The sequence below is a fragment of the Hyaena hyaena genome, unplaced genomic scaffold, assembly GCF_003009895.1.
Source record: "Hyaena hyaena isolate Hyena2069 unplaced genomic scaffold, ASM300989v1 scaffold_255, whole genome shotgun sequence".
Classification (NCBI taxonomy): Eukaryota; Metazoa; Chordata; class Mammalia; order Carnivora; family Hyaenidae; genus Hyaena; species Hyaena hyaena.
Window position 1 is genome coordinate 1,589,733 of NW_024080888.1, and position 25,086 is coordinate 1,614,818.

Below are 25,086 nucleotides of genomic sequence, written 5' to 3' on the forward strand. Positions count from 1 at the left end.
CAGCTCTTAGGATTGAGCCAAGCTCACAGCTCAGAGCTTGGAGCCTGCTTTGAATTCTGTGTCTCCCTCTCTCTCTGCCCCTCCCCTGCTTGTGCTCTCTCTCTCTCTCTCTCTCTCTGTCTCTCAAAACTAAATAAACAGTAAAAAGAATTCAAAAGATTGGATTGTCAAATATGGGCAGGAATTGTTACACTGTAATAACACTTAGTGAAGCACCAAACTGCTGTTTTCTAAGCATAAGCACATGAGGACTCCAATAGAGTCCTAACACCTGGTTTTTGTTTTGTTTTGTTGGAACATTCAGTGGCTTTCCATTTGCCTAGGAGAATTCAACAGAGGCAAACACTGTTTTCAGGTTGCTGAGTCCTCTAGGAAAGGAAATTGTGTGCACTGGCTCTTCTGCCCTACTGGATTTTCTCATAACATCATCTTTGTGCTGCCTACATCTTGGTTTCCATAGAGATGGGATGCATGGGTACTCCACACCAAATTATGATTTGAGATATGAAAAATGGGATAGGAAGTCCAGAGATTAAATTAAAAAAAAAAAAAAACACCAGCACTGGAAAAGTTAGGGCTAGAGAAGATTAAATAGTTCCCCAGACTTAAATTCCAGAGATACTGAAATTAGAAGAGGAATCTAAAATGAAGGTAAATTAAGCAGTAAAAGTTTGTATAGGAATGTGCAAAGCAAATACAGTAGCCATTCAGAATAATTAAATATAGATTTATATTGAATTGTTCTTAATCTTAAAGATCAGATTTCATTTCTTCTCATTTTAAAATTTATTATGGATAACCTCTTTGCATACATCAATTTTATGTCAAAGTAGCTTTTTTCTTGTTTCAAAATGCTTGGAATTATTTTAAAAATATTGTATGATTTAGGAATTTGGGTGAATAGAAAGTGGTTTTATATTTAAATATAGTGTTTATACATCTGTCTGTCTATCTATCTATGCTTTAGACTTGGCTTTTAGTTAATGTAACAAACTGGGCCATCCAAATGATTTGTTTAGAAACTAGCTATGAGGTCCAGGAAGTCACTCTATGACAAGAAACTGGCAGTAGAATTCTGAGGTGGTTTTTCACCTATTAAATACTATTACATTATTGCTGTAAAACAGTTGACAGTGAACTTAGTCCATGTGCAGAGTTCAAAAGTTAGACTAAATCCTTTGCCTGCTAAAGAAAAATCAGGATATTGGGCTCATTGGTTCAACAAAACAAATAATGATACCCAGATTCCACTTGGCACTCATTACTACTCAATAGCTGGTTTCTTTCTTTCTAATTGATACTTTATTTTTCAGAGTCCATTATAAAATTGTTTCCTTAAGACCACAACACCATTACAGCAATTAAAACTTAACTTTAGCATAAAATGATGCTTTTGAAGTCAATTTTACTGTTAAACATCTTCGTGACTTTAGCCAAACATGCAATCTTTGATGTTCATGTTTATCATCAATAAAATGGAATGATTCCAATAAGTATATGTTCCTTCCACGGTCTTTCTCACCCTGAGAACCTTATATTTATGATCTCATTACTATTTTACTGTAAAAAATTGAGACCATATGTTTCAGGCTCCTTTGGGTTCTTTTGTTACCACCAAGAAATATATGCGCATGTTAATGTGTCCTGCCTCTTTCAAAGTAAACATCCCTGTGTTCTTGATTCCATCCTTTTCTCTCTCTTTTGAGATTTTAAGTTATCAACAAAACTCTATCCCTATTGAAATCATTAAAGTCTCTCCACTTCTTTTGTTGTTTATTTTTGAGAGAAAGAGAGAGACAGACAGAAACAGAGTGCGAGTGAGTGAGGGGCAGACAGGGAGACACAGAATCTGAATAGGCTTCAGGCTCTGAGCTGTCAGCACAGAGCTCTAAGTCAGGCTCAAACTCACCTAGGTCACTTAGATCATGACCTAAGCTGAAGTCAGATGCTTAACTGACTGAGCCACCCAGATGCCCCTCTCCATTTCTTTAAAAAGAAAAACAAAACACAAAACAAGAAAACAAAACCAACAAGACTAGTCGTCATTGCAAATCCCATTACTCTAAAAATTAATTGTCCCAACAACTTTCTCTACTCATAACTTCTCAGTTTTGTCCACCATCCTGGCCTCCAATGGTCCCGTTTATTCTTTTCTTCCCTGAAATTTGACTTCTTCATCTTTTCTGGATTATTCAACAAACTTAAATACTTAATAAACATATATGCATCCCTCTTGGATAAAATACTCCTTCAAGTATACCGGTGTTCTTCTTTCTTTTTTCCGTTTTTGAAACCGCCAGTGATAGTACCAATCTGTTAGTAAAACCGTATTTTCATGTAGCTTCTAAAATATTGTTATTTCCTGTTGGCCTTTGCTTTTACCTCTTTTTCCGGCCTTACCTTCCAGCTAAGAAGGTTCTTCATGGGATACCATAATGCTTTCTTTCACTTGTGTCTTTTTCTTAGTTTTGTGAACTCTGATAACTTCTATGGAGTATATTGAAAATGTATCTATTTCCAAAGCTTCAACTGTAATCTAATATTTTCAATAATATTTATGGAGACACCTCAGAGTCAATATAATAGAAAATGACTGGCATTAAAATTTACTTTGTCCTTTTTTTCCTCTATTATAGCAATGGTAGCCCACATATTCCTAGTCAAAATCAAAGCCTGTTTTTATCCCTTTTCCATGTGTCATCTATGCACATTCAAGTAATGTTAAGGTTAAGAGTCTCACATTTTTGTACATCTTGAAAGAAAGGCACTAACTACCTTCTGTTTGAGACTGTATTTCAAGGATTTTTGTAAAGTGGACAGCTTGGAAGATAAAAATAGTTTCTTTGTCTAAAGCAAAGGGCAAGTGTGCTTACAGTCTTGGTTGGAGATAATGTCTCATTCTGGAGCACAGGAAAGACATGTTCACTGCCTACTATAAAAGATTCAGTTTCCTAGACCCTGGATTCCTCTTCTATAAATGAAATCCACTGACTGTATGTGTCACCTGATCTTCCCTGTAGGAATTGGGACTTAGAGAATCAACTCAAGAAAAATGATGATACTTTGGCTACTGCTGTTGTTACAGGTAAAAAAGACATTTGCCTCTGCCCCAGAACTCTTGTGTTTTTGGCCAGCATCTATAAAACTGTAACAAACTAACTTGTTCCCTTACAGGTTAGATAAAAATCTCAGGCTTCTCACAGTTCTTAAATATCAGGTGCTAAATTCTGTCCATTCAATTTCTACAACATCTCACGGAGGCAATCCCTTTGCTCCATTTCCATTCCCATTCTTCTAGTCACCTGACCACCTCTTTCCAAATTATTGCTGTGGCTAATCCACTTCATAATCCTTCCCTTTAATAATAATTTCTATTAGATGAGTAGGTTGATATTGGCAATAAGATTGCCTGTTTGATAACAATATAACACAAAATGTATGGAAGCTCTATCTCTGAATTATATTCTAGAGAAACAACATTTTCTGTTTCATAATTTATGATTTGGAGACATTTATTGATAAATAATATAAAAGTTATCATTAATTGGTCAAGTCATTGTACAAAAGTGTTAATTCTACATTTGCCTTCCTGAATTGTATAGCCCCTAAAACGCAAATATATTGCACATTTTTGGAAGCAGGTCACAGTGTTCTCAAGTTATAGTGACACATCATCTTAAATACTAATGTTGAACTATTGGTATTTGCCATTTTTAAGACCTCTGTTGTTTATATTCTTTCCCATGTGTGTTTCTATGTCAAGGTTGTAACTGACTGATGTAGCAGCCTAGGGTTCCTTAGGCACAGTACTAACCCTTTTGTAAGGCTGACCCAAGAGTCTACAAAACAAGTAATAGTATATGCCTTGTTTCTCTTCAATTATGAGAAGCTAGTTATTACATGGATAAGAGGTGCTCTCTTACCAGCATTCTAAACATCAAGAAAAGTACATTCATCTTTAAGTACTGGTGCTATGAATATTTCTTACCCTCGGTATTGTCTACATATAAATTACTTGTGAGTCTTTAGTGAAAAACAGGACAGTGTGTTTGTAGCATTTGCACTGATAAATAAAAGGCAAATGCTATAGAGCTATCTCACTTGGATGTACTCAGAATATAACAAGGCCTATCTATCACTTAGTACTCAAAGTTTTCAGCTGCATTTCTAGGCATCTGAGAGAAAGGGGACACAAGGAAGACTTGTGAACCAGTTTGAGAAGAGCAAAATCCTGAGGTCCAATGGAGAGTCAAATGCACCTAGCCAATTAAAGAGGCAAAAGCTTCCATTCTTAAAACAGCTGTTTGTTTCAATCATTTCCTCCCTACTCCACCCAAAAGCTTTATAAAAATTTGCAACAAGATGAAAATAAAACAACAACAGCAGGTAATGTGTATTGAGATAATATAGGATATACATTATTGGGATACATTATTGGGATAACAAAAATAAAATGCTTAAGTGGCACCTGAGAGGCTCAGTTGGTTAAGTGTGTGGCTTTGTCTCAAGTCATATTCTCATGGTTTGTGGGGTCAAGCCCCACATCTGGCTGTGCACTGACAGTGTGGAGCCTGCTTGAGATTCTCTCTTTCTCCTCTCTACCCCTCCCCCACTTGCTCTCTCTCTGAATAAACTATTGTATATGTATAATACATAATATATGTATAAAATGCTAAAGACACTCCAGAACCTAGTAAATGCCTAGTAAACATTTGTACTATTCTGACTGTACTGGTCATAATAGGCTATTTTATGTGCATCATTTCACTTAATACAACAGTCTGAGAAAGGTTTTATTATCATTTTCCAGTTGAGACCTCTCTAAAGCTCTCAGATACCATCTACTGCTAGGTCAATTGGCTACCAAATCCCATGCTTTTAAAAGCATATTTTTTCCTTGTCTTTCCAACAACAAATAGTATATACAATTTTTGGAGGGAGGAGACTATGACACAAAGTATTTAGAGTGACTGTGTAACCACAAGTTTAGTTCCTCAAGAGTAATAGAATTAAGAATCATTTTTAATATATAGTTTCCAACACACAGACACACATGTGAACCCACCCCCACCTACTCCTTGCCACCGTAGAGACTGTTGCAGCATCTTAAATACAGAATATTCTGTGTGTTTTTGTTCTTCTTCCTTTTATACAGAAATTCATGAGTTTCCACTTAATAAAAACCAAAAAAGAGATAAATAAATCAAATTAAAGAAATGAGAATAGTTGAAAATTAAATACAGAACTCTGTATCAAAAGTTCAGCGATTAATCCAAAAATAATGGATGCTTTATAAGTGATTAAAGATCACAGACGTTTAGTGCCCAAAGAAAGAAAAAAAGACAACATTAAACAGAGGACAGGGTATTCATTTGTTATGATGAGAAATAAACTTTGATTCCCCTTCAAAGTCTCTATGGGATAAGGTAGAGTAAATAAACATGACTAAGTGTAATATCTGCCCCATGGACTTAATGGGCCATTATGTTTTATTGTGATAACCAAAATAAACTTGGTACAGGGGCTTGGGAGAGATTGCCATCTCCAGAGGAAAGCTAAGGAAGACAAGGCTATGACCCAGGCAAAAGCTTTATTGGTTGATCAAAAGGGTTGAAGAAGCAAGCTCAAGTGATGATTTTGCAAAGCATTCTAAAAAAAAAAAAAAAAAACAACTGTAGTTTCTGTGCCACACATTTGGGGTCAAAATGAACAATTAATTTCTGACAATTTTAGCATCTTTATTCTGTTAAAAGACACTAAGGAGAAGGTTTAAACCAGAGAAAATGCTATGCACTGAATTCATAATAAGCTATTTCTTTATAAAAATTAATTGGCTTAGTGTTTGCAGATTTAATAAACATATGGTAAAAAAAATTCGATCTGGTTTTATCCTTGTAAATACATTTCTCATAGATAAGGAATTCTTTTAGTCCCTTATTTTTTTAATTATAAAAATAGGGACAAATTCTAAGTAGCAATAGACCTCAAATATTTAATCATGAAATATTTTGTATACTGTTCTTAACTATTCATTTTTTGAAACAATTTTATCTTGAGTAAGCTCAATGTTTCAATAAGTAAGAATTTTGTTGTTGTTTTTCGAAGAATCTTTACAAATATTATTGCATAATAGCTGAGTGCCTTTGGAGCCAGGCTGCCTATCTCTGTTCATTCATTGATAAAATAGAGATAGTAATAGTAACTTTCTCATAGCATTGTTCTTATTTTTTAATTATTTTTTTAATGTTTTATTTATTTTTAGGAGAGAGAGAGAGACAGCGTGAGCAGGGGAGGGTCAGAGAGAGAGGGAGTCACAGGCTGAAACAGGCTCCAGGCTCTGAGCTGGCAGTCAGCACAGAGCCCGATGCGGGGCTCGAACCCACGAACCACGAGATCATGACCTAAGCGAAAGTCGGACGCTTAACCGACTAAGCCACCCAGGCGCCCCATAGCATTGTTCTTTAAGATCAAATAATGCTTGTGAAACTCTTGGGACAGTACCAAATATAGAATAAGCACTAAATAAACCTTAGCTGTAAAATGGAAAATTAAGCATTTTAATATTTTACTTGAATGACCTTCTAAGGATACACCCAGGCCATTATCTTTCTTGATCATCTTTTAAACAGATTTCCTTTTATCTATGATCTGTTGAGACATGGATAGAGGTTTTCAGAGGAAACTTTTTCTAAGTAACCAAAAGAAAGTAATGACCACAGCAGTGTGACAAAGCTTAACAATGAAAAAATTTACAGGATAGAATACTTGCAACACCTGAAAAAAGTGACAACTGTGGTCTGTGGGGCATTGTTCCCAGAGCCCCTTCTGTCATAGATGCTACTATAACATACATGTGTACATAACTATGGAATTCCAGATACTATGGAATACAAGACATTCCAACTTGAAAGCTGAGATCCACTTGAAGAGTTCTCCTTCCAGGTCTTCAAAACCTTTCACACATGAGGGGCGCCTGGGTGGCTTAGTCAGTTAAGCGTCCGACTTTCGCTTAGGTCATGTTCTCGCGGTTCGTGGGTTCGAGCCCCGCGTCGGGCTCTGTGCTGACTGCCAGCTCAGAGCCTGGAGCCTGTTTCAGTCTGTGACTCCCTCTCTCTCTGACCCTCCCCTGCTCGCGCTGGGTCTCTCTATCCTAGAAATAAATAAAAACATAAAAAAAAAAAATAGTGATGCTTTAAAAAAAAAAAACTTTCACACGTGACTGGCATCTGTTCCCAGTAGTAAGGAGACTCGTGGAACCTCAGGTATCACATGCATCTGACTACATGTACTGTGTTCTGCTCTGGCTTTCTTAGAGCCTTTCCTAGTCTTAACTTTCATAGATGAAGAAGACACATCTTTATCTTGCTCTTTAAGATTCTCATCCTAGATTTCACATCCACTGATTTTGAAGCTACTGTTTTCACTCTCTGCTTCAGAGCCCTCTGGTCCTAGCCACCCTTTGGTGTATGAGCAGTACATTTTGCCTGGCACATTTTCTCCCAGTCAGATATCAAGACCAGTTTCCCACCAAGTTTTGAAAGCAAACACCTGGATCTTGGATCACTAAGATTTTGATCGCAGATTTTCTCCTTATGGGAGCCTTTTAGCATTCCTAAGATCCTTAAAATATAGAAGCAGACTCCTGATCTCTTTCTAACCCCTCACTGATTCTATACCGAGTTGCTGGTTTTAAGACTTGCCTCCATAGATGAATGCATTTGCAAAGATAAAATGACTGACTGCTTCTGAGTCAAGACAAGAGTAGATCTTTCTTAGGTTGACACGCTTTTCCTCTGATGTCTCATTCAATCACTATCCAAGGGGCATTTTTCAAAAATTCTATCTATGCAAACTTAAAACCATAAATTTAAATATGTATATGGTAGCATTTTTTATTAATTGAAGAAGAGGATTAATTTTTAGCTGTGAAAAAAATAGTTTATTCCTAGACTTCCCATTGTATATTAGTGTTTGGAACTAAGTAACAGGAGAAAAAAACAAGTAACAGGAGAAAGAAAAAGCTGGCAGTGTTGCTCTGCTGTGAAGTCTTATTAGGTGAGTCAGCTAATTACATGGCACAGTATAAATGTGGCAGTGACTGAGCTGTTTGCTATGCTTGCCAAGAAAAATAAAGTATAGGGGTGGCTCAGTCAGTTAAGTGTCCAACTTCAACTCAGATCATGATCTTGCAGTTCATGGGTTCGAGCCCCACATTGGGCTCTGTGCTGACAGTTCAGAGCCTGGAGTCTGCTTTGGCTTCTGTGTCTTCCCTCTCTCTCTATCCCTCTCCTGCTCATGCTGACTCTCTGTCTCAAGAATAAACAAACATTAAATCTGTCTCAAGAATAAACAAACATTAAAAAAATTTTTTTTTAAAGAATAAAGTTTTAAGATAGAATACTACCACTTGGCTACACAATGGAAATTTCTCCTAAAAAATGATTTCACACTAATTTCTGATTTATAGAACAGTTATTTTGTAATTTATGATTGAATGTACTTAAAACTGGGTTGAAAGAAAATACTGATAACATCCGAAAAATCCCCAAATAGACTTAATGTATTAATCTTACTTTTTCCTTCATTTTTAGCCTTTTAAAAAGTCAAACAAATTTTAATTGTATCTGTTACCTTTATCTTTCTCTGAGGGGATTGCCAAGACTAAGAAATAAAAGGGCAGAAGGCAAGAAAATAAGCAGTATGCTAATAAATTATCCCAAATAGGGTATAAATGGCTTCTAAATACATATTTCTATGGAAGATTGTTTTCTCTAAAAGTATCATTTAATTAAAATCAATTTGCATTTTAAAGTTTATTTATTTATTTTGAGAGAGAGCACGTGCACAAGCAAGGGAGGGGTGGATTTAGAGGAAAGAAGAGAATTCCAAACAGGTTCCATGCTGTCAACACAGAGCCCAACATGGGGCTTGAACTCACAAACTATGAGATCATAACCTGAGCTGAAATCAAGAGTTGGTTGCTTAACTGAGTGAGCCATCCAGGTGCCCCTAGATTTTCATTTTTAATCTGAAAAGATTCCCCTGTAGGTAGGAACTATGTATAGTAGTATAATGTGTTTACTATAGATTTACGGTGTTCATCAATTTGTACCCAAGTGATCCAGATGGTTGATGACATAGTAATTTGTAGTTTTGCTGAGACAATCTGAGTAGGTGTATAACACATGAAGAGCATAAGTTGATTTGTCAGTAAGAAAGCCTAGCAAATGACCAGGAGCTATATCTTCACTTAGCCTTGTTGCTGGGTTTTGTTTACTGTGGCATATGTAATTTATGATAAAAATCATGTTCTGTAGTTGCACTTTTTTAATTAAGGGAATTATGATTGTCTCAGGAGGTAGCCCCAGAGATAATCAGTGGTCTAGTATAATACCTGTGGTATGTGTGTGTTTTCCCACATCCTAAAGCATGTCTTCTACAAGTGAGAAGTAAATGTTAATAGAAAAATTGTGGACTAAAACATCTAAAACACAAAAGGATACTATATTATCAAAACTTAAAATGTTCTATCTTGTTGAAAAATTAGGCCAACTGAATCTAAATTACTACTATATTGAAAAAGAGAAAAAATTTCAAAGTATTATAAGTTACAGATTTGTCTCTGTGGCTATACCAGGCCTATTACTTTTTAAATCCTACTGATGCCTTGCCTTCCCACTTACTCATTCTCTTTTACATCTCTCTTACTACACAGTGTTGAAACTCTTGAACAGATTAGTCCAATAGGCTTCATCTCCAAGGTTTCTAATGGCAGATAGCCATTAATGCTGATTCTGCTGTATTTGATGCATTCCTAAAGGTATATCATTGAATGGACCAATTCTATTAATCATTTTAATTATGCTCTAGATCTAAACCATAACTATACCTTACCCTTAAATAAAAATAAAAATAGAATTTTAATTTAACCATACATATTTGGAAAAAAGAGGTGGGAGTTCATTAAGGGTCTCTTTAGCAATATTTTTTATTCTTTGCATGTTGACTATACCAGAATATGTCAATTTTCATGGTTTCTCATGTCATAGTACTTAGTTACTAGAATGCATTGAAACACTCTTGATAGTCTTTAAACAATAAATATAATTTTAAAATGATGTAATGTTCTATTCATAACATTAAGACTTAAAATACAGTGGTATTTCTGAAGTACATATATTGTTTTGGTTTTAAAGATTAAATAACATTGGCCAAAGTTTTTTTATTAGTATTCAATTTTTTTATAAAATTTCTTATGTTTAAAAAAATGATTTTTAGTCAGATGCTCTTTGCTCTCCATTTCAAATGACATTGTTAGAACACTAAGAATTAACAGCAAAAATTTGAAAATATTGAATATTAACCTTATTTTTAAAAAAGATTCTTATGCCTACCTACTTGATTTTATTAGTTTTCTATAAAATAAATGCTGCTTAGCCCTGTCTACACACATTTCATTTACTCCCTTTTTAAAAATCAAGAGTATATGATATGCACATTATTTTAAAAGTCTATGTCGCTGTCCCTGGGACAGGAGTTCTTTATTTCATATCAGAAACATTGGACTCTTTAAGATGAGTGCTATGTTGAGCCTTTTTTCTCTCTCAAGTTGGAGTTCTTTATTTAGTTTCTTTATCATTAGGGTTACTATCTTTTGTTTGAGCTATTGAGTTATTTGGAGTTGATTAACATTGTTTTACAATGCAATAAAATAACAGTTCCATCCAAAATATCTTTCAATGTAAAAACAGCGAGGAAAATGTTTAAGGCATAGATGCCTGGCAGCGGATGGCCCTGTTACTAAAAATATTTTCAGGTATTGCTTCTTAGAGTCTTTAGAACACCTCGTCCATTTGCCCACAATCTGTCATAGAATACTAAATGAAAGATTTTTTGAAAAGTGGTTTTTTGATATATTCACACTAACAGCAAGCACATTGCTACACTCCAGACCAAATGATGCTGCAGAGTTTACAAACAGTTGATGTTGAGTAATAATTTCCAAGGAACATATAAAACATTCACAGGGCCCTAGAAACCTACATTTTTAACAAGAACCCCAGATGATTGTAGGTTTGGTTTTGCATAAGAGGATTGTTTGCAGAAGCAATTTTCATCACCATTGTGCATTAGAATAAATATACAATATAATTAAAAGTCCTGCAATTGAACAAAAACAGCTTTATTACACAAGGTATTAATTTACATTTGTTCAAAGATAAACTGAGGCATCATAAAATTTTTAAGAGTTTATTTGAGCAAAACATTAATTTGAATCGGGAGTATTCCAATCTAGCAGGTAGACTGGAAGGAGCCCAAGCTGTATAAAATGAAAGACTAGTAGGCAGAAGGGAGTGGGAACGAAGAAATTATACTCAAGCAAAAAAAAGCAGGTTGGTTATGGCAAGGCTAGTTTCCTTTAGGGGATGGTGGGGCATCTATCAGGCAGTGAACCTAACTAGTGCTCATCAGGAGACTCCTGATGGACTCATTTAAGTTTCCATTTCTGGAAGAGCTGAAACTTCGATGAAATTAAGTCATGGTTGTTGATATGGGGCTTACCTTAAATGATTCCGTTTTGGGCCTTTTTTTAATTGACGATTTTCCCCTTTTGATCAGACTCTCAGCCTAATTGAGAGACATGATTACTTTAAGGAATTAGCACTAATTCCAGTTACCACTCTGGAGCTCTCATGGTTTTTGCTGAATTTCATCATAGCACCCACAGGTCACAGTGTCAAGTTCACATTTTTTAAGTTGGTCATTCTCTTTGTTCCTTTTATGATGTTCCATTCTTAGATCATTTGATTGGTGGTTAACAGCTGTGAACATGCACTTAAATCTCTTGAGAATACAGCGCACCAGCGAGACTACTCTGATTATTATGGGCAGGATAATTTTTTTCTTAAATTTTTCTTTATTTTTTTAACTTTTTATTTAATGTTTTATTTCTGAGAGAGAGAGAGAGAGAGACAGCGTGAGCAGGAGAGGGTCAGAGAGAGGGAGACACAGAATCCGAAGCAGGCTCCAGGCTCTGAGCTAGCTGTCAGCACAGAGCCCAACACGGGACTCGAACCCATGAACTGTGATTTCATGACCTGAGCCGAAGCCGGACACTTAACCGACTGAGCCACCCAGGTGCCCCAAGGGCAGAATAATTCTTGATGTGTGAAGTGCACTTTACAGCCATGGTCTCCAAGACCCAAACCAATCAGACTCAAGTCAAAGGAAGACCGCTTTGAAGGGGTCTATTTCTTAAGCCAGTTGGCTTGTTCAGTAATCTTCTGTAGCTGAGTCTCACCTTCCCCAGAAATGTAATTTAGGTGCAGCAAGTGCTGTTGGCCAAAGGAGCAGTTCCTGAACATAGCCTCATTTACACTTACTCCTAGCCGGAGGCGTAGGGATCTAGCAGAGCAAGTAAATCTTGAATCATGAATGCCTTCTGGTAATTCCTGTTTGAGTCTGCGGCTCAGGACTGGAAACAAGACACCCAAAGAGACTGGTAAAATATAAGAGTCTATAGACCATGGAAGTTATTTTATATGTTTACCCTTGCCTTGTCTCCCTCTCATTGTATAGAGCCTAGTTGCAAAGTTCCCTGGGATTGGGACTGTTAACTAGAGATATGGAAATGGAACTCCTAGGGTTCAGGAGTCTGACACGACAGAGATGGGGCTGAGTTTGTTTCAGAGAAACTGAGGCATTGGAAATCAGAAAGGTGTGTGATGGCCAGAACTTCTGGATCACTAGCATTGTGGCAAATCCAACAGTCCTTTGGAGGTTGGATTACCCTCCTTTGCAATAGCCAAGATATGTGAATAGTGGCATTATCTTTCCAGGCCAGAATAAGGAAAGGGTAGACAAAAGAATCATAAAGATCTTTGTGCAGTCAGAGAAGAAAGAAATAAAAAAGAAATGTTCTTGATTTGACATCTTAAGAAGCGGTCTGCCTCAGTGTCAGCTACTTTTCTTTCTAGCCAACTTGATTTTGAGGTCTTCAGCATTTATACAGGACCAGATAGCAGGTGGAGCTGTCTTCATGTGTGAGATATACACCTGAATTTTTATAGCTTGAAATTTGTCTACAATGTCAGGGGTCAAGAGCACTTGGTAGGATTCTTTTCATGAGTTTTCATTTTTGCGAAAGCATCAGAGTAACACAGAAATGGTCCATAAGTGACAAAAGACTTTAAAATGCCCATGGTTAGGGGTCCCTGGGTGGGTCAGTCGGTTGGGCGTCTGACTTCGGCTCAGGTCATAAACTCACGGTTCGTGGGTTCGAGCCCCGCATCAGGCTGTGCTGACAGCCAGCTTGGAGCCTGGAGCCTGTTTCAGATTCTGTGTCTCCCTCTCTCTCTGACCTTCTCCTGCTCAGGCTGTCTCTCTCTCTCTCTCTCTCTCTCTCTCTCTCTCTCTCTCTCAGAAATAAATAAAAAAATAAAATGCCCATGGTTAAGGATGAAAGTTCATTATAATGGAATTGATGAGGAATCTTGATTATTTCTGTGACATACATTTTAAGATAATAGCTGGAATTATTACTGACAATATTGAACCAGAACACATCATATTTTTATGAATTTTGTACAAATTTGAGAACACATATTTATAACATGCATCTATATATCTCTATGTAGATGTATAGATATGTGTGTACAAATATATATACATATGCCCACAAATATAATCTAAAAAGGCTTATCATCTCTTATTTAACAGTACTTAACACACAATTTAATGTACCAAATAAACCTAATTGTTTGATCATCTCTCTTTTACAAGGTGAGAGACAACTCCATTGAGATTTTTCCAGGGTTCCCCTAGGAAATCTCAAAATTAGCTGTAAGTTAGAATTTGATTTTAAGAAAATGTCAAAGGTTTGAAGATTTGATTGATTAGGATTACAAGCCATCATAAATAACATTTATCTTTTTAACAAAAGTGACAAAAGATGTTAAAGGCAAATACGCAAGGCTACATAGTTAAGAACAAAACTTAGCTCTCTTTTTTTTATTTTTTATTTTTTCCCTAGGAGAGAGAGAGAGAGATTGACAGCATGAGCAGGGGAGGGTCAGAGAGAGAGGGAGTCACAGACTGAAACAGGCTCCAGGCTCTGAGCTGGCAGTCAGCACAGAGCCCGACGCGGGGCTCGAACCCACGAACCGCGAGATCATGACCTAAGCGAAAGTCGGATGCTTAACTGACTAAGCCACCCAGGCGCCCCCAAAACTTAGCTCTCTTAATAGAAGGTTAGATCTTATTAAGTAATCAAAGACCTGATGAAGACAAATGTGAAGCACAAAGTCATTGTGGTAAGACACAAAATCTTTGCTGACCAGGCACATGACTTAAAAAATAATGAGAGGGGCGCCTGGGTGGCTTAGTCAGTTAAGCGTCCGACTTTCGCTTAGGTCATGATCTCGCGGTTCGTGGGTTCGAGCCCCGCGTCGGGCTCTGTGCTGACTGCCAGCTCAGAGCCTGGAGCCTATTTCAGAGTCTGTATCTCCCTCTCTCTCTGACCCTCCCCTGCTCACGCTGTCTCTCTCTCTCTCTCCTAGAAAAAAAAAAAAAAGATTAAATATTAAAAAAGTAACAAGACACCTATGTTTAAAATTTCTTAGCACGAGCAGACCAATAATCTAAGGGAATATTGTCCTTTTAATAGACAAAATCAACTTCTAGATTTGTACCAGTATACTTTTGATATTAAAATGAATTTTTGAAAAAATTAAATCCATTGTATCCTTAGCCAGCTTGACCACACATAAAATACCTTTTCCAATATTCATTTTCCACAAAACTTCTACAACGTTCATGTAGCCATTCAGTTGCTTTCCTTTTTTTCATTCTGAAGCAATCATTTTACTTTCCTTAGCAACTTTTCATATATAGTGGTTTCCTTTGATCTTTATTATTTCTAAGCAGCTTTAACAACATACATTGATTAGAATTCTTAACTCTTAGAATTCTTCATTCCTAGTGAAAACTAAGAAGTCAGCAACTGTGGGTTGTTACAGCAGCATTCTGTGGATTGGTGAATTTATAAATCATTTAATACTTTTTAGAAGAATATTCTTTCCCGTAGTAAATTTTCCAATGTGGCATCTTTGCTAATAGACCTAGTTATCTTTAATTTCACTATAAAAGAAGGCCAAAAGTAAATAAACCTGTGATCAATAATTAATGTTTTAGTATTTTATCTTCTTTGGAAGTTATGTAGATCATCAATGAATGTACATCATTTAACTTGTGTCAGTATAAATTTAAGGTTTCAAGTCACCAAAAATATTTTGTAAACTTTTTTAAAGTATACATATGATAAAACATAATTATTGTTGACATTCCATTTATAAAATTTACTTACATCTATTTAATTTATTTGTTCTTAACAATTATGATTAGATGAGACATGAACATTTTTGAAACATTAAGCAGCTAACCTTCATTTTAAGTTATATTTCTTGCTAACAAATTCTATACAGAGGCATTGTGAGCTTGACTTTTAGTAAACCTAGGTAGAATAAATGTATTATATTTAATGCTGATAACTCTAAAGACCTGCCTGTTTATATTAAACTAAAAAAAGTTTAAACTAGCTTCTACTTTACTAAAGATTATCTTAGGTCCTGTGAAATTTAAAAACATTGGGATTAGTTTCTATTTTCTGAGAATATAGTTAAATTTTCAATGCTTGTTCATCTTTAAGCAGATTAAATAGAGCTGTATCCAAATTAATTTTGACAATACCATCTGAAGGTAAAAAAAAAAAACAAAAGTCACACACTTACAGCATACATACATAGACATACATAAAAACATACATAAATGCAAACAGAGGGGCACCTGGGTGGCTCAGTCAGTTAAGTGTCTGACTTTGGCTCAGGTCATAATCTCATAGTTCGTGAGTACAAGCCCCATGGCAGGCACTGTGCCGACAGCTTAGAGGCTACAGCCTACTTTAGATTCTGTGTCTCCTTCTTTCTGTCCCTCCCCATCTCCCACTCTGTCTTTCAAAAATGAATAAACATAAAAAAATTTTTAATGCAAACGGAGATCTCATAGCTTTTTTCTTATGTAATCCATGAGACAGATAAAATAATATAGAATTTACTAGCTTATACATCAGTTGAATCCAAATGGTGTTTCTGGCAGATAGAATAAGTTGTTACTTGCTCAGATGCCTAAATCTTTTTACTATTTATGAAAGAGACTTTTAAGATTTTTCACAAGCCTAATTTTCAAAACAAACTTTTATTTTTTTCCTTTTGATAAGAATTCCTTGGTTCTAAAAGAAGGCCAGGTAGAATAATTACATCTCAGAAGGCACAGAGAAAAAATGTAATTTCCACCAAGAAGACTTTTGTTCCCTATATCCAGATGTTTTATGGTATCTGAAAGTCTTTTTGAAATAAATAGGGAAGTTTGGGGATTGGTAAAAAGGATAGGTGGGCTTTGAATTGTTTCTAGAAGCCTCATTTTTGTTCTTGTAAAGACTAGATGTGGAAGACAACTACAGTTGCTTTTAATTCCTCAAAGAATTGCGCTGCAATTCTTCACATGATAGTAAGAGATTGACCCACCCATCCAACTATATTATCCTCATTTTGCTTCTTTATATCTGGAAGAAGATCTCCATCTAAGATGTAAATCCAATGATCCCTATGTTCTAGATTTAGGGCTGTGGGTCTTGGAATGTTTTCATAAATCTTTCCACAGAGGTTTCAGAATGCTTCCCTCTGGGTATATAGTTTCATTTTTGCTTAGGGGAGAAGGCCTAAAAAAATAGTTCTAATTAGGCTATGAATATCAGCTTCCAACTTGTGCAACTTCTGAGAATAGAGCTAGTGTATATATATATATATATATATATATATATATATATATATATATATATAGTGTGTGTGTGTGTGTGTGTGTATATACATATATATATGTATATATACATAACATATCCTTTTGAATATCCTGTCAGGTGTCAGCTAGACATTAAGTAGACATTAACTATTCTCAGCAGTTCTCTGGGGAAACCCTTTTATCCGTTAAAAAAAAAAAAAAAGGTGTAAAAGAACCCTCCGAAGAATCAGAGCCACTCCTAAAGATACTCAAAAGAAAAACAGATGAAAGAAAATCTCCCTGAAACCTGGCAAGAGTCAATGGGACCATAGCCACAAATAGGTTACAGCCTGCATTTTTTGTCTAGCCATATTTTGGGGACCCCTAACTGAAGGTTGCCAAACAAAGTTCTCAGTACATAAAGTAAGACAAATAAGAAGGTAATAGCTACACCTGGAAGAGAAAAGATCAACAAAGAACAGGTACCTGAAAGCAAATTGACGAGTCATGAAGATCACAGTCTTCTTCTTCTTCTTTATTATTATTGTTATTTGCCTTTAATCTGAATTTGGAAAGAAAGGGGCAGTGTGAAATTTTACCTTCCTATTCTGACCAGGCAATACATATAGAGATGTGGGAGAGCTGACTTTGGTTAAGAGTTTTCGTCCTTCGCTGACCGCTGCCATTTTTCCCTGGTCTTGTCTTCAGGCACTGAAGTGAGTAAGGTGTCCTGGCAGGTCTCATCCTGGCCACCAGAAACTGTAACAGAGGAAAAATAATTTTCCCTCTACCCTTTATGTGAGTGTTTGGCTGAGACCCCTTTTTCTCTAGAGCACCTCACAAATAGATAAGTTGTGTAGGTTAAAAGTTCTTTATTATGGTCACTGAAATTCAAGATTATCTTTTGTAAGATTAATATGTCTGTTCAGCCTTAAAATAAAGCTTTATTCACATGAGGCTTCACAGTGGACCAAGTCCAGCTCAACTCAGACTCTGGCTAGTTCCTAGGCCCATTCCAGAAAAAGAAAAGCTCAGAGTCTGAAAGCTTATAGCCCCAAACTGCAGAGCTATGATTCAAAAGGGACATCCCATGACCTCCAGACATGGCAAGAACATGCTGAGCTCAAAAGGCTTCAAAGATATATTTACCTCCTTGCTTGCTTGTCCTGGAGCTTTCGTTCTCGCTTCCGACAACAGAACTGCTAAAAGATAAAACAAGGCATATTTAAAAATTTTAAAGTTTATTTGGGCAAAAATTATTTGAATCAGGCAGTATCCGATCTAGACAGGAACTCAATTCACTGTACAAAATTAAAGACTTACAGGAAGAAGGAAAAGGGAACAAGGAAGTTATACTTGAGCCAAAAAGCAGGTTGATTATTGCAAGTTACTTTCCTTTAGGGGTTAGTGGAGTCTAGGAAGCCATTAACCTAATTAGTGCTAATCAAGGGATTTGTGATTGTCTGGTTTAAGATTCCATTTCTGGGAGAAATGAAATTCTAATTAAGTCTTGGTTTGGTGATGTGGAGCTTAGCATAAGTGACTTCATCTTGGGTCTGTTGTCCTGTTTCTTAACATATCCAAGTATAATATGACTAAAACATCAAATAAGATGCATCATATGGTTGCATTCATAAAGAAAACTATGCTAACCAAAAGTTATATTACAATGAGAAACAAAACTGACAGATAAAAATATACATAAAGTTAATGAAATTTGACTTGCCTTTTGAAATAGTCTCTTTACTGTTTTCCAAACAAGTTTTTAATACAGGGAATTATTCTCTTCCATAGCCAACAGAAAGGCCATTAGAGGTACTGAGGGTCACGGAAGCTGTTGCTAGTTTGCTTGAGATACAACAGCAGGCTGAGTGATTCTCATGTCGCTGTCTTGGAGCGGACTGAGCAGTTAGCTGTGACTGTCTCCTCATGCTGCTATTGCTTTTCATTCCTCCTTTGCTTGCTCCCCCTTCCCCTCACTTTCACTTTCCTAGAAATGCACTTCCCAATTGGTGATTGGTTATATACCAGGTTTTTGACATAACACGTTACTGTAGAAAAAACTTGAGTTTGTTTTTTAAGGTGGAAGAAGTCAGAGCCATTTTCAAGTCTATACCTTTACTTAGCAATGGAGGGTCATTCCACTGTGGTATTTCTGACAACCTGTTTTCTTTCCTTGGGTCATAGGCTGAGGTTAGATACTAAACTTAAGTATTTCATTGTTGTTAAGACAATCTCACTTGACAGAGGAAACCACAGATACTCTGGAGACTGAGTCTATAAGAGAGAAAGAAAGGTATTCTTTTATTATATCTATATACTCTATTGAACTTTGCATGCAAGATCTCTTCCTAAACATGCAGGCATAGGCCATAATCTAGGCACGTTTTTCTCATGCCTAGATTCATGAGAAAAACCTCATATATTCTGTCTTGATACATTATAATGAAAACTTGGGAACAAAAATTTATTTCCAAAGGTGTTCAACATTTGTTATGTAACTGGTTTTTTGTTTTTTTTTTTGGTGTGGTAAAAATGAATAGAAGCTGAATTTCATATTGTATAAGATGGATTGTGTTTTGGAAATAAGACCATAATATCCATAAATATGAAATATTAATGTTTAACATTCAAAGCATAATTAGGCACAGTTCTAATTTAGAGTTAAAATTGAAATTTATTAAGAGATAAAGTGGCAAATATATGTTAAAAATAAAATTATACCTGACGATTAAAGTATTTCTTGTGATAATTTCTTTGGAATAGCTGCCAAATATCGATCACATAATCATATTCTGAAAAACATATTTGTGTTAGAGACTATTGAAATGAATTCTATTAAACTTGTTATGAAAAATGACATCTACAACTGATCATCAACTTATAGATTGATCCTTTTCTCCCCACCCAAACCTGGGTAATAATATAAAAGCAAATACCTAGATATCTTATTTTATAAGTAAACATTTGATTATTTAATTTCTAAGAGTTAGACACTTTTTTAATGCAAAACTCCAATATATTATCATACTTTAAAAGTAACTCTTTAAATATCCATTCAGTGTTCAAACTTTCCGAACTGTTTCATATTTGCTTAAATCAAGATTGAAATAAGAATAAAATAACATTCTTAAATTGCAATTTCCTGATGCTCTCTCATCTACTTTAATGTATAGATTCCTTAAAACTTTTGTTTACCTTGTTTTGGAGCCAAGACAGGTCTCGTTTACCTGTTGGAGTAGCTGCATCATTTGTCTTGTACTCAGAAAATTTGCTAGTTGCACCTAACATGAGCATGTTCTACAGCCCCTTACATTGCTGTAAATTGTCAGATCTAGTGATAGATGTGAATCCAGTTCAGATGTTTGGCAAGGATACCTTATAAGGAGCATAGAATGTCTGGTTATATCTCTTCAAGTCTTGTCAGCAGCCATTGCCAATTGTTGCCTAGATTCCTTGTAAAAATATGATGCTCTATTTTATCTTCTTTAGAGTGTATCCAAAGAGAGAAACTTGTATTCACCAGCTATTTGTCCAACCTAAGGTATAGTTTGTACAGAGAAGGCAAAATACATTCCTGATGATTTCTGAGATTACATTCCTCCTTGTCAATTCTGACTCTAAGTTTTTCCATAAAATAATCTATCTTCCACCTATTCTGTGCCTTTCTCATCCCACAGCATCCTTTTCTGATCACCATGTACTAAAATTTACTGAAGACTTTGGGACACCAGGCTATGTGTGAGGGGGAAGGTGGACCACAGTGAAATTATTTTGCAGCAGAGGACGCAATAGAAAATAGGATATTGAATTAACAGTTATCTTTGTCCTTAAAGGATTTTGCTTACTTATGTGGCAAGAATCGTCATGGGAGTAGGCCTAATTTTACACTGTCACTTCAACTCTACCAATTTCTTAACCCTCACTAGTTTCACAGCTATGTCTTTGAGGTAGATTTTTCTATATACAAGTGATTCATTAGAGTAGTTTGACAGAGACCATTTTCACCCATGCTTTAACTAATATTGTTTTTCTGTCTGGGTAAACTATAATATAAAAGATGCAGTGGCTCCATAGAATATATAGTATTACTGAATAAAATTCTTTCATGGGTTTCAGCAATCAAATTGCAAGAATTTCAAATTTCATTTACCAGGAATAGAGACTCTTAACTGGTCTTAAAAACAATAGATTGGAGATAGGGACATGATAGAAAGTCTAATTTCTCAGTTACTGAAATCTGTACTTTTCAATTAAAATGTCTGGATGCCAGAACTCTTTGGGAAATTCAGAACAGTGGTTTAGAGCATAAGTCACCTGTGTCAATTTGACTCTGAGTAAATTACTAAACCTCTCTAAAGACCAAGTTTTCCAGGAAAGATATGGCTGAGGATAGTTGGCCCAGAGGAGTTCTGTGAGCTGTCCCCATTCTATGAAATGTAAAATAGTTATTTAAGATTTTTACAGCCAATTAATAATTTATTAAAATATTAATATAGTCAATAATTTTATTCTCCAGAGAACAACACTTAAGAAGTCTAGCAGTCAGACTTGTGAACACAATATGCCTTTAATGAGTTCAAGATTTCTGAAAGTATAAACCTGTTCTTGTTACAAGCTGATAGTTATTGACTACCCTGGGATTCTTTGTGATTGCTTATCTTTATCTTCTGTTTGTTAGATAACAAAGGTTTAAAGATCTAATTGGCTTTATTAAACAATTAATGAATGGGGCAGCATCCCATCCAACAAGTGGGGGGTGGGGCAAGGAGATGCACAGAATAAAAGGTTTTTAGAGAAGGAAGGTGAGGCAAGAAGATTATTTTTTTCTAATGTTTTATTTATTTCTAGGAGAGAGAGTGACACAGCGTGAGCAGGAGAGGGTCAGAGAGAGAGGGAGTCACAGACTGAAACAGGCTCCAGGCTCTGAGCTGGCAGTCAGCACAGAGCCCGACGCAGGGCTGGAACCCACGAACCGTGAGATCATTACCTAAGCGCAAGTCGGACACTTAACCAACTAAGCCACCCAGGAGCCCCAAGGCAAGAAGATTATTAGCAAAAGAAATGGATTATTTCAGTAAGGCTACTTTCTCTGGGGGAAAAGCAAAGTTGTTTTTTTGTTTGTTTCTTTGTTTGTTTTTGTTTTAATCATGCACATTACTTCTTTCTTTGAGGGATGGAGAGGACCCAGGTGGCAGACTGACTGGCACTGACCAGTATTCCTTACTAATTGCTGAAAATCACATTTCTAGGGGAGGCCGAAGTTGAAATTAGAATAGGTATCAAGCCATGCTTTGGGAATTTAGTCTAAGTGACACCATTTTGGGTCTGTAGATTTTGTTATAACAATTCACCACTTTTGAGCAGACTCCGCTTAAGTGACAGATGTTCTCAAGCTCTAATGCATTGGTTTCTCTCTAACCTATCTCACCGAAGTTCCCACAACTTTGTTTGCTCCTTTGTGAGGCACCCATGGGCCATGAGATTTTTACTTAACCTCTGTGATATTCATAGGTTTCCAATTGGCATTTTTTAAGTTGATAATTTTTGTTGTTGTTGTTCCTTAGATGTTCCAGCCTTAGGGGGATAATTTGCTTGGTGGTTAGTGGCTGCAAACATACATTTAAAGATTTTTAGAGAATATAATGGAACAGGGAGATTATTATGATTACTATAAGCAAGATAATTCCCAATCTTTAGAATATACTTTGGAACCATAATCCTTAAGATCCAAAATCAAATAAGTCAAAGAAAATTCCCATGGTAGGAGTCACCTTTATAAAGTCAAGCAGCATGTCCTTATTTGAGTTTTCACTTCCTCAAAATTGTGAATCTAGGCATGGCAGGTGGTGTTATGCTAAAAGATAATCAAGAGTTATTCTGTTATCAAGGACAATTTTGGCTAGAGAGTTTAAGGACCTTTGCTGGTCTACTATTGCTTTGGCAGACTTTTTAATGATTTCAAGAAGTAAGGAGACATATTTTATTGTAGCCTCATTTATATTTAACCCTAACCAGGGAAATAGGGACCTGCCAAAAGGAGTGAATCCTGAATCACAAAAGCCTCCTGAGAGGTCCTTTTTAAGTCAACAACATAAATTTAGTAGAACCAACTAATGAGATGTCTTATTTTGCTTGTGAAAAATTAGGGGCACAGGATTTTCTCTTAGCCTGAAGTCAAAGACGTAACTCCTTGCCTTAGCAATGCCTGGGAGATACAGATGAGGGTGTTATCTTTCTAGGCCAATGCCAGAGGAGAGGAAAGAAAAGGAAAATAGGAAGGAGGGGCTTTATGTTCAGTTCAAGTATGAAGTCTTTATCTGGCATCTTGGGAGGAAGCAGTCTACCTTGATGCCAGCTACTTCTCTTCCTTGTTGATTTGATGTAGAGGTCTCTAGCATCTTTTCATTTTGCAGCAGTGTCAGTGGTTGGAGGCACTTGCTAAGGTCCCTTTCAGTGGGGCTCAAGGGTTGTCTTCCTCTGATGACATTTTAGACCAGTCACCACACTGTAGAGGGTAACCGAAGGGTTCCTTTAAATTAGGATCTAACAAGCCTTCTTTAACCTATGGATGACAGGCTTGAGCATAAAACATTAGAGATTTGTGGTAGCTGATCATACTAGCATGAGACAACAAGGGATCAGCAAAAGGCTGTATACTGATAGAATATCAAGCTGATAAAGCATTTGGTAAGGCTTTTAGGATTAGGCTGGTAAAGTAGATGCCTTGATCACTGGAGATTCTAGAAAGTACACTTAATTAGGAAACACATTTAAGCTTTTTGTTTTTTGTTTTTTCCTGTAAGGGCATCAGACTTGGAGCAAGGAAAGAGTTTAATCCATTCAGAAAATGCTTATACAATAATAAGAACTTATTGATATTGATATATTGATATTGAACATATTGATAACCCATACTAAGTAGCAGTTTAGTGAAGTCTAGTTGCAGGTGTTTTGCTGAATTTACAACCATTATTCGTCCCTATTAAGTTTTCTGGTTCAGAAGCAGGCTGTTGCCATGTCAAAGGATATTAAGATGGCAAAAGTCTGGCAAATAGGGGCCATTTTTGCAGAAGGAAAATGGACTTGATCTACATGACCACAATCCTATAAATATAAAAAAGGCTTTAGTATTATTTATTTTACAGTTCTTCCATGTAAATTACATATGAAATGCCCAATTTGTTTAACAAGGTTTTGGAATATTTCAGGTAAAAAGGTCACCTAAAAAAAAATAATTTGATTTTGAGGGCACCTGGGTGGCTCAGTTGATTAAGCATCCGATTTCAGTTCAGGTCATGATCTCACAGTCCATGAGTTCAAGCCATCCTTCAGGCTCTGTGCTGACTGCTCAGAGTCTGGCACCTGCTTCAGATTCTGTGTCTCCCTCTTCTCTTTGCCCCTCCCCCACTCACATTCTATGTCTATCTGTCTCTCTCTATTTCTGTCTCAAAAATAAGTAAGAAAACTAAGAAACTTAAATTTAAAATAATTTGATTTTAGACATTTCTCAAAATACTAAAAAAGGGCTTTAAATAAAACACTTATCTAAATAAGATCACAGATAATTATGAAACATATTTAAAAGGTAAAAAATCATGTACAGGGGCGCCTGGGTGGCTTAGTCAGTTAAGCGTCCGACTTTCGCTTAGGTCATGATCTCGAGGTTCGTGGGTTCGAACCCCGCGTTGGGCTCTGTGCTGACTGCCAGCGCAGAGCCTGGAGCGTGATTCAGTCTGTGACTCCCTCTCTCTGACCCTCCCCTGCTCACACTGCCTTTCTCTCTCTCTCTCCTAGAAATAAATAAAAACATGAAAAAAATCATGTACAATAATTTTACTAAAATGAGACTAAAAGTCCAAGAAAACTAACTGTCCTTTTAACAGAGACAAAACCAAATTTTAACTACGTACCAGCTTATTTTGATATTAAATCTATTTTAAAAATAAATGTACTTAATCTTAGCCAGCTTGACCATATATTAATTTTCTAAAGGTTTCTTGTTCATAAACCTTTTATAATTATATCTTATACTATGATTTTGTCCTTTGTTTTCATCAACTTAAACTAACCTTGAGTTAAAACAAAATTACTGTTTTTCCACTTCAACAGAAAAATTCATCTTAATTTTTCATTTCTTTTTTTTTTTTTAAACTGAAAACGTATCCTTTCCTGGCATACAGAGATGTTTCCCCTATTTTTAGTAGTTTTAATTACATATATTAATTAGAAGTTTAACCCTTAGAAAGCTTA

General features: G+C 35.9%; 1 protein-coding gene across 5 annotated transcripts in view; it reads left to right on the plus strand.

Moving 5' to 3' along the window:
- Window positions 1-25,086, plus strand: part of SNCA (synuclein alpha) — a 154,715-nt gene that overhangs the window by 98,269 nt on the left and 31,360 nt on the right. Inside the window, exon 5 of one of the 5 annotated variants that reach the window (XM_039245376.1) lies at window positions 3,021-3,071. The exons of the other annotated variants lie outside the window; for them this stretch is intronic. Within the exon in view, the coding sequence (XP_039101307.1) occupies window positions 3,021-3,056 (36 nt within the window). The 3' untranslated portion in view covers window positions 3,057-3,071. Of the gene's footprint in view, window positions 1-3,020; window positions 3,072-25,086 lie in introns of those variants that run through there. 5 annotated transcript variants of the gene reach the window in all.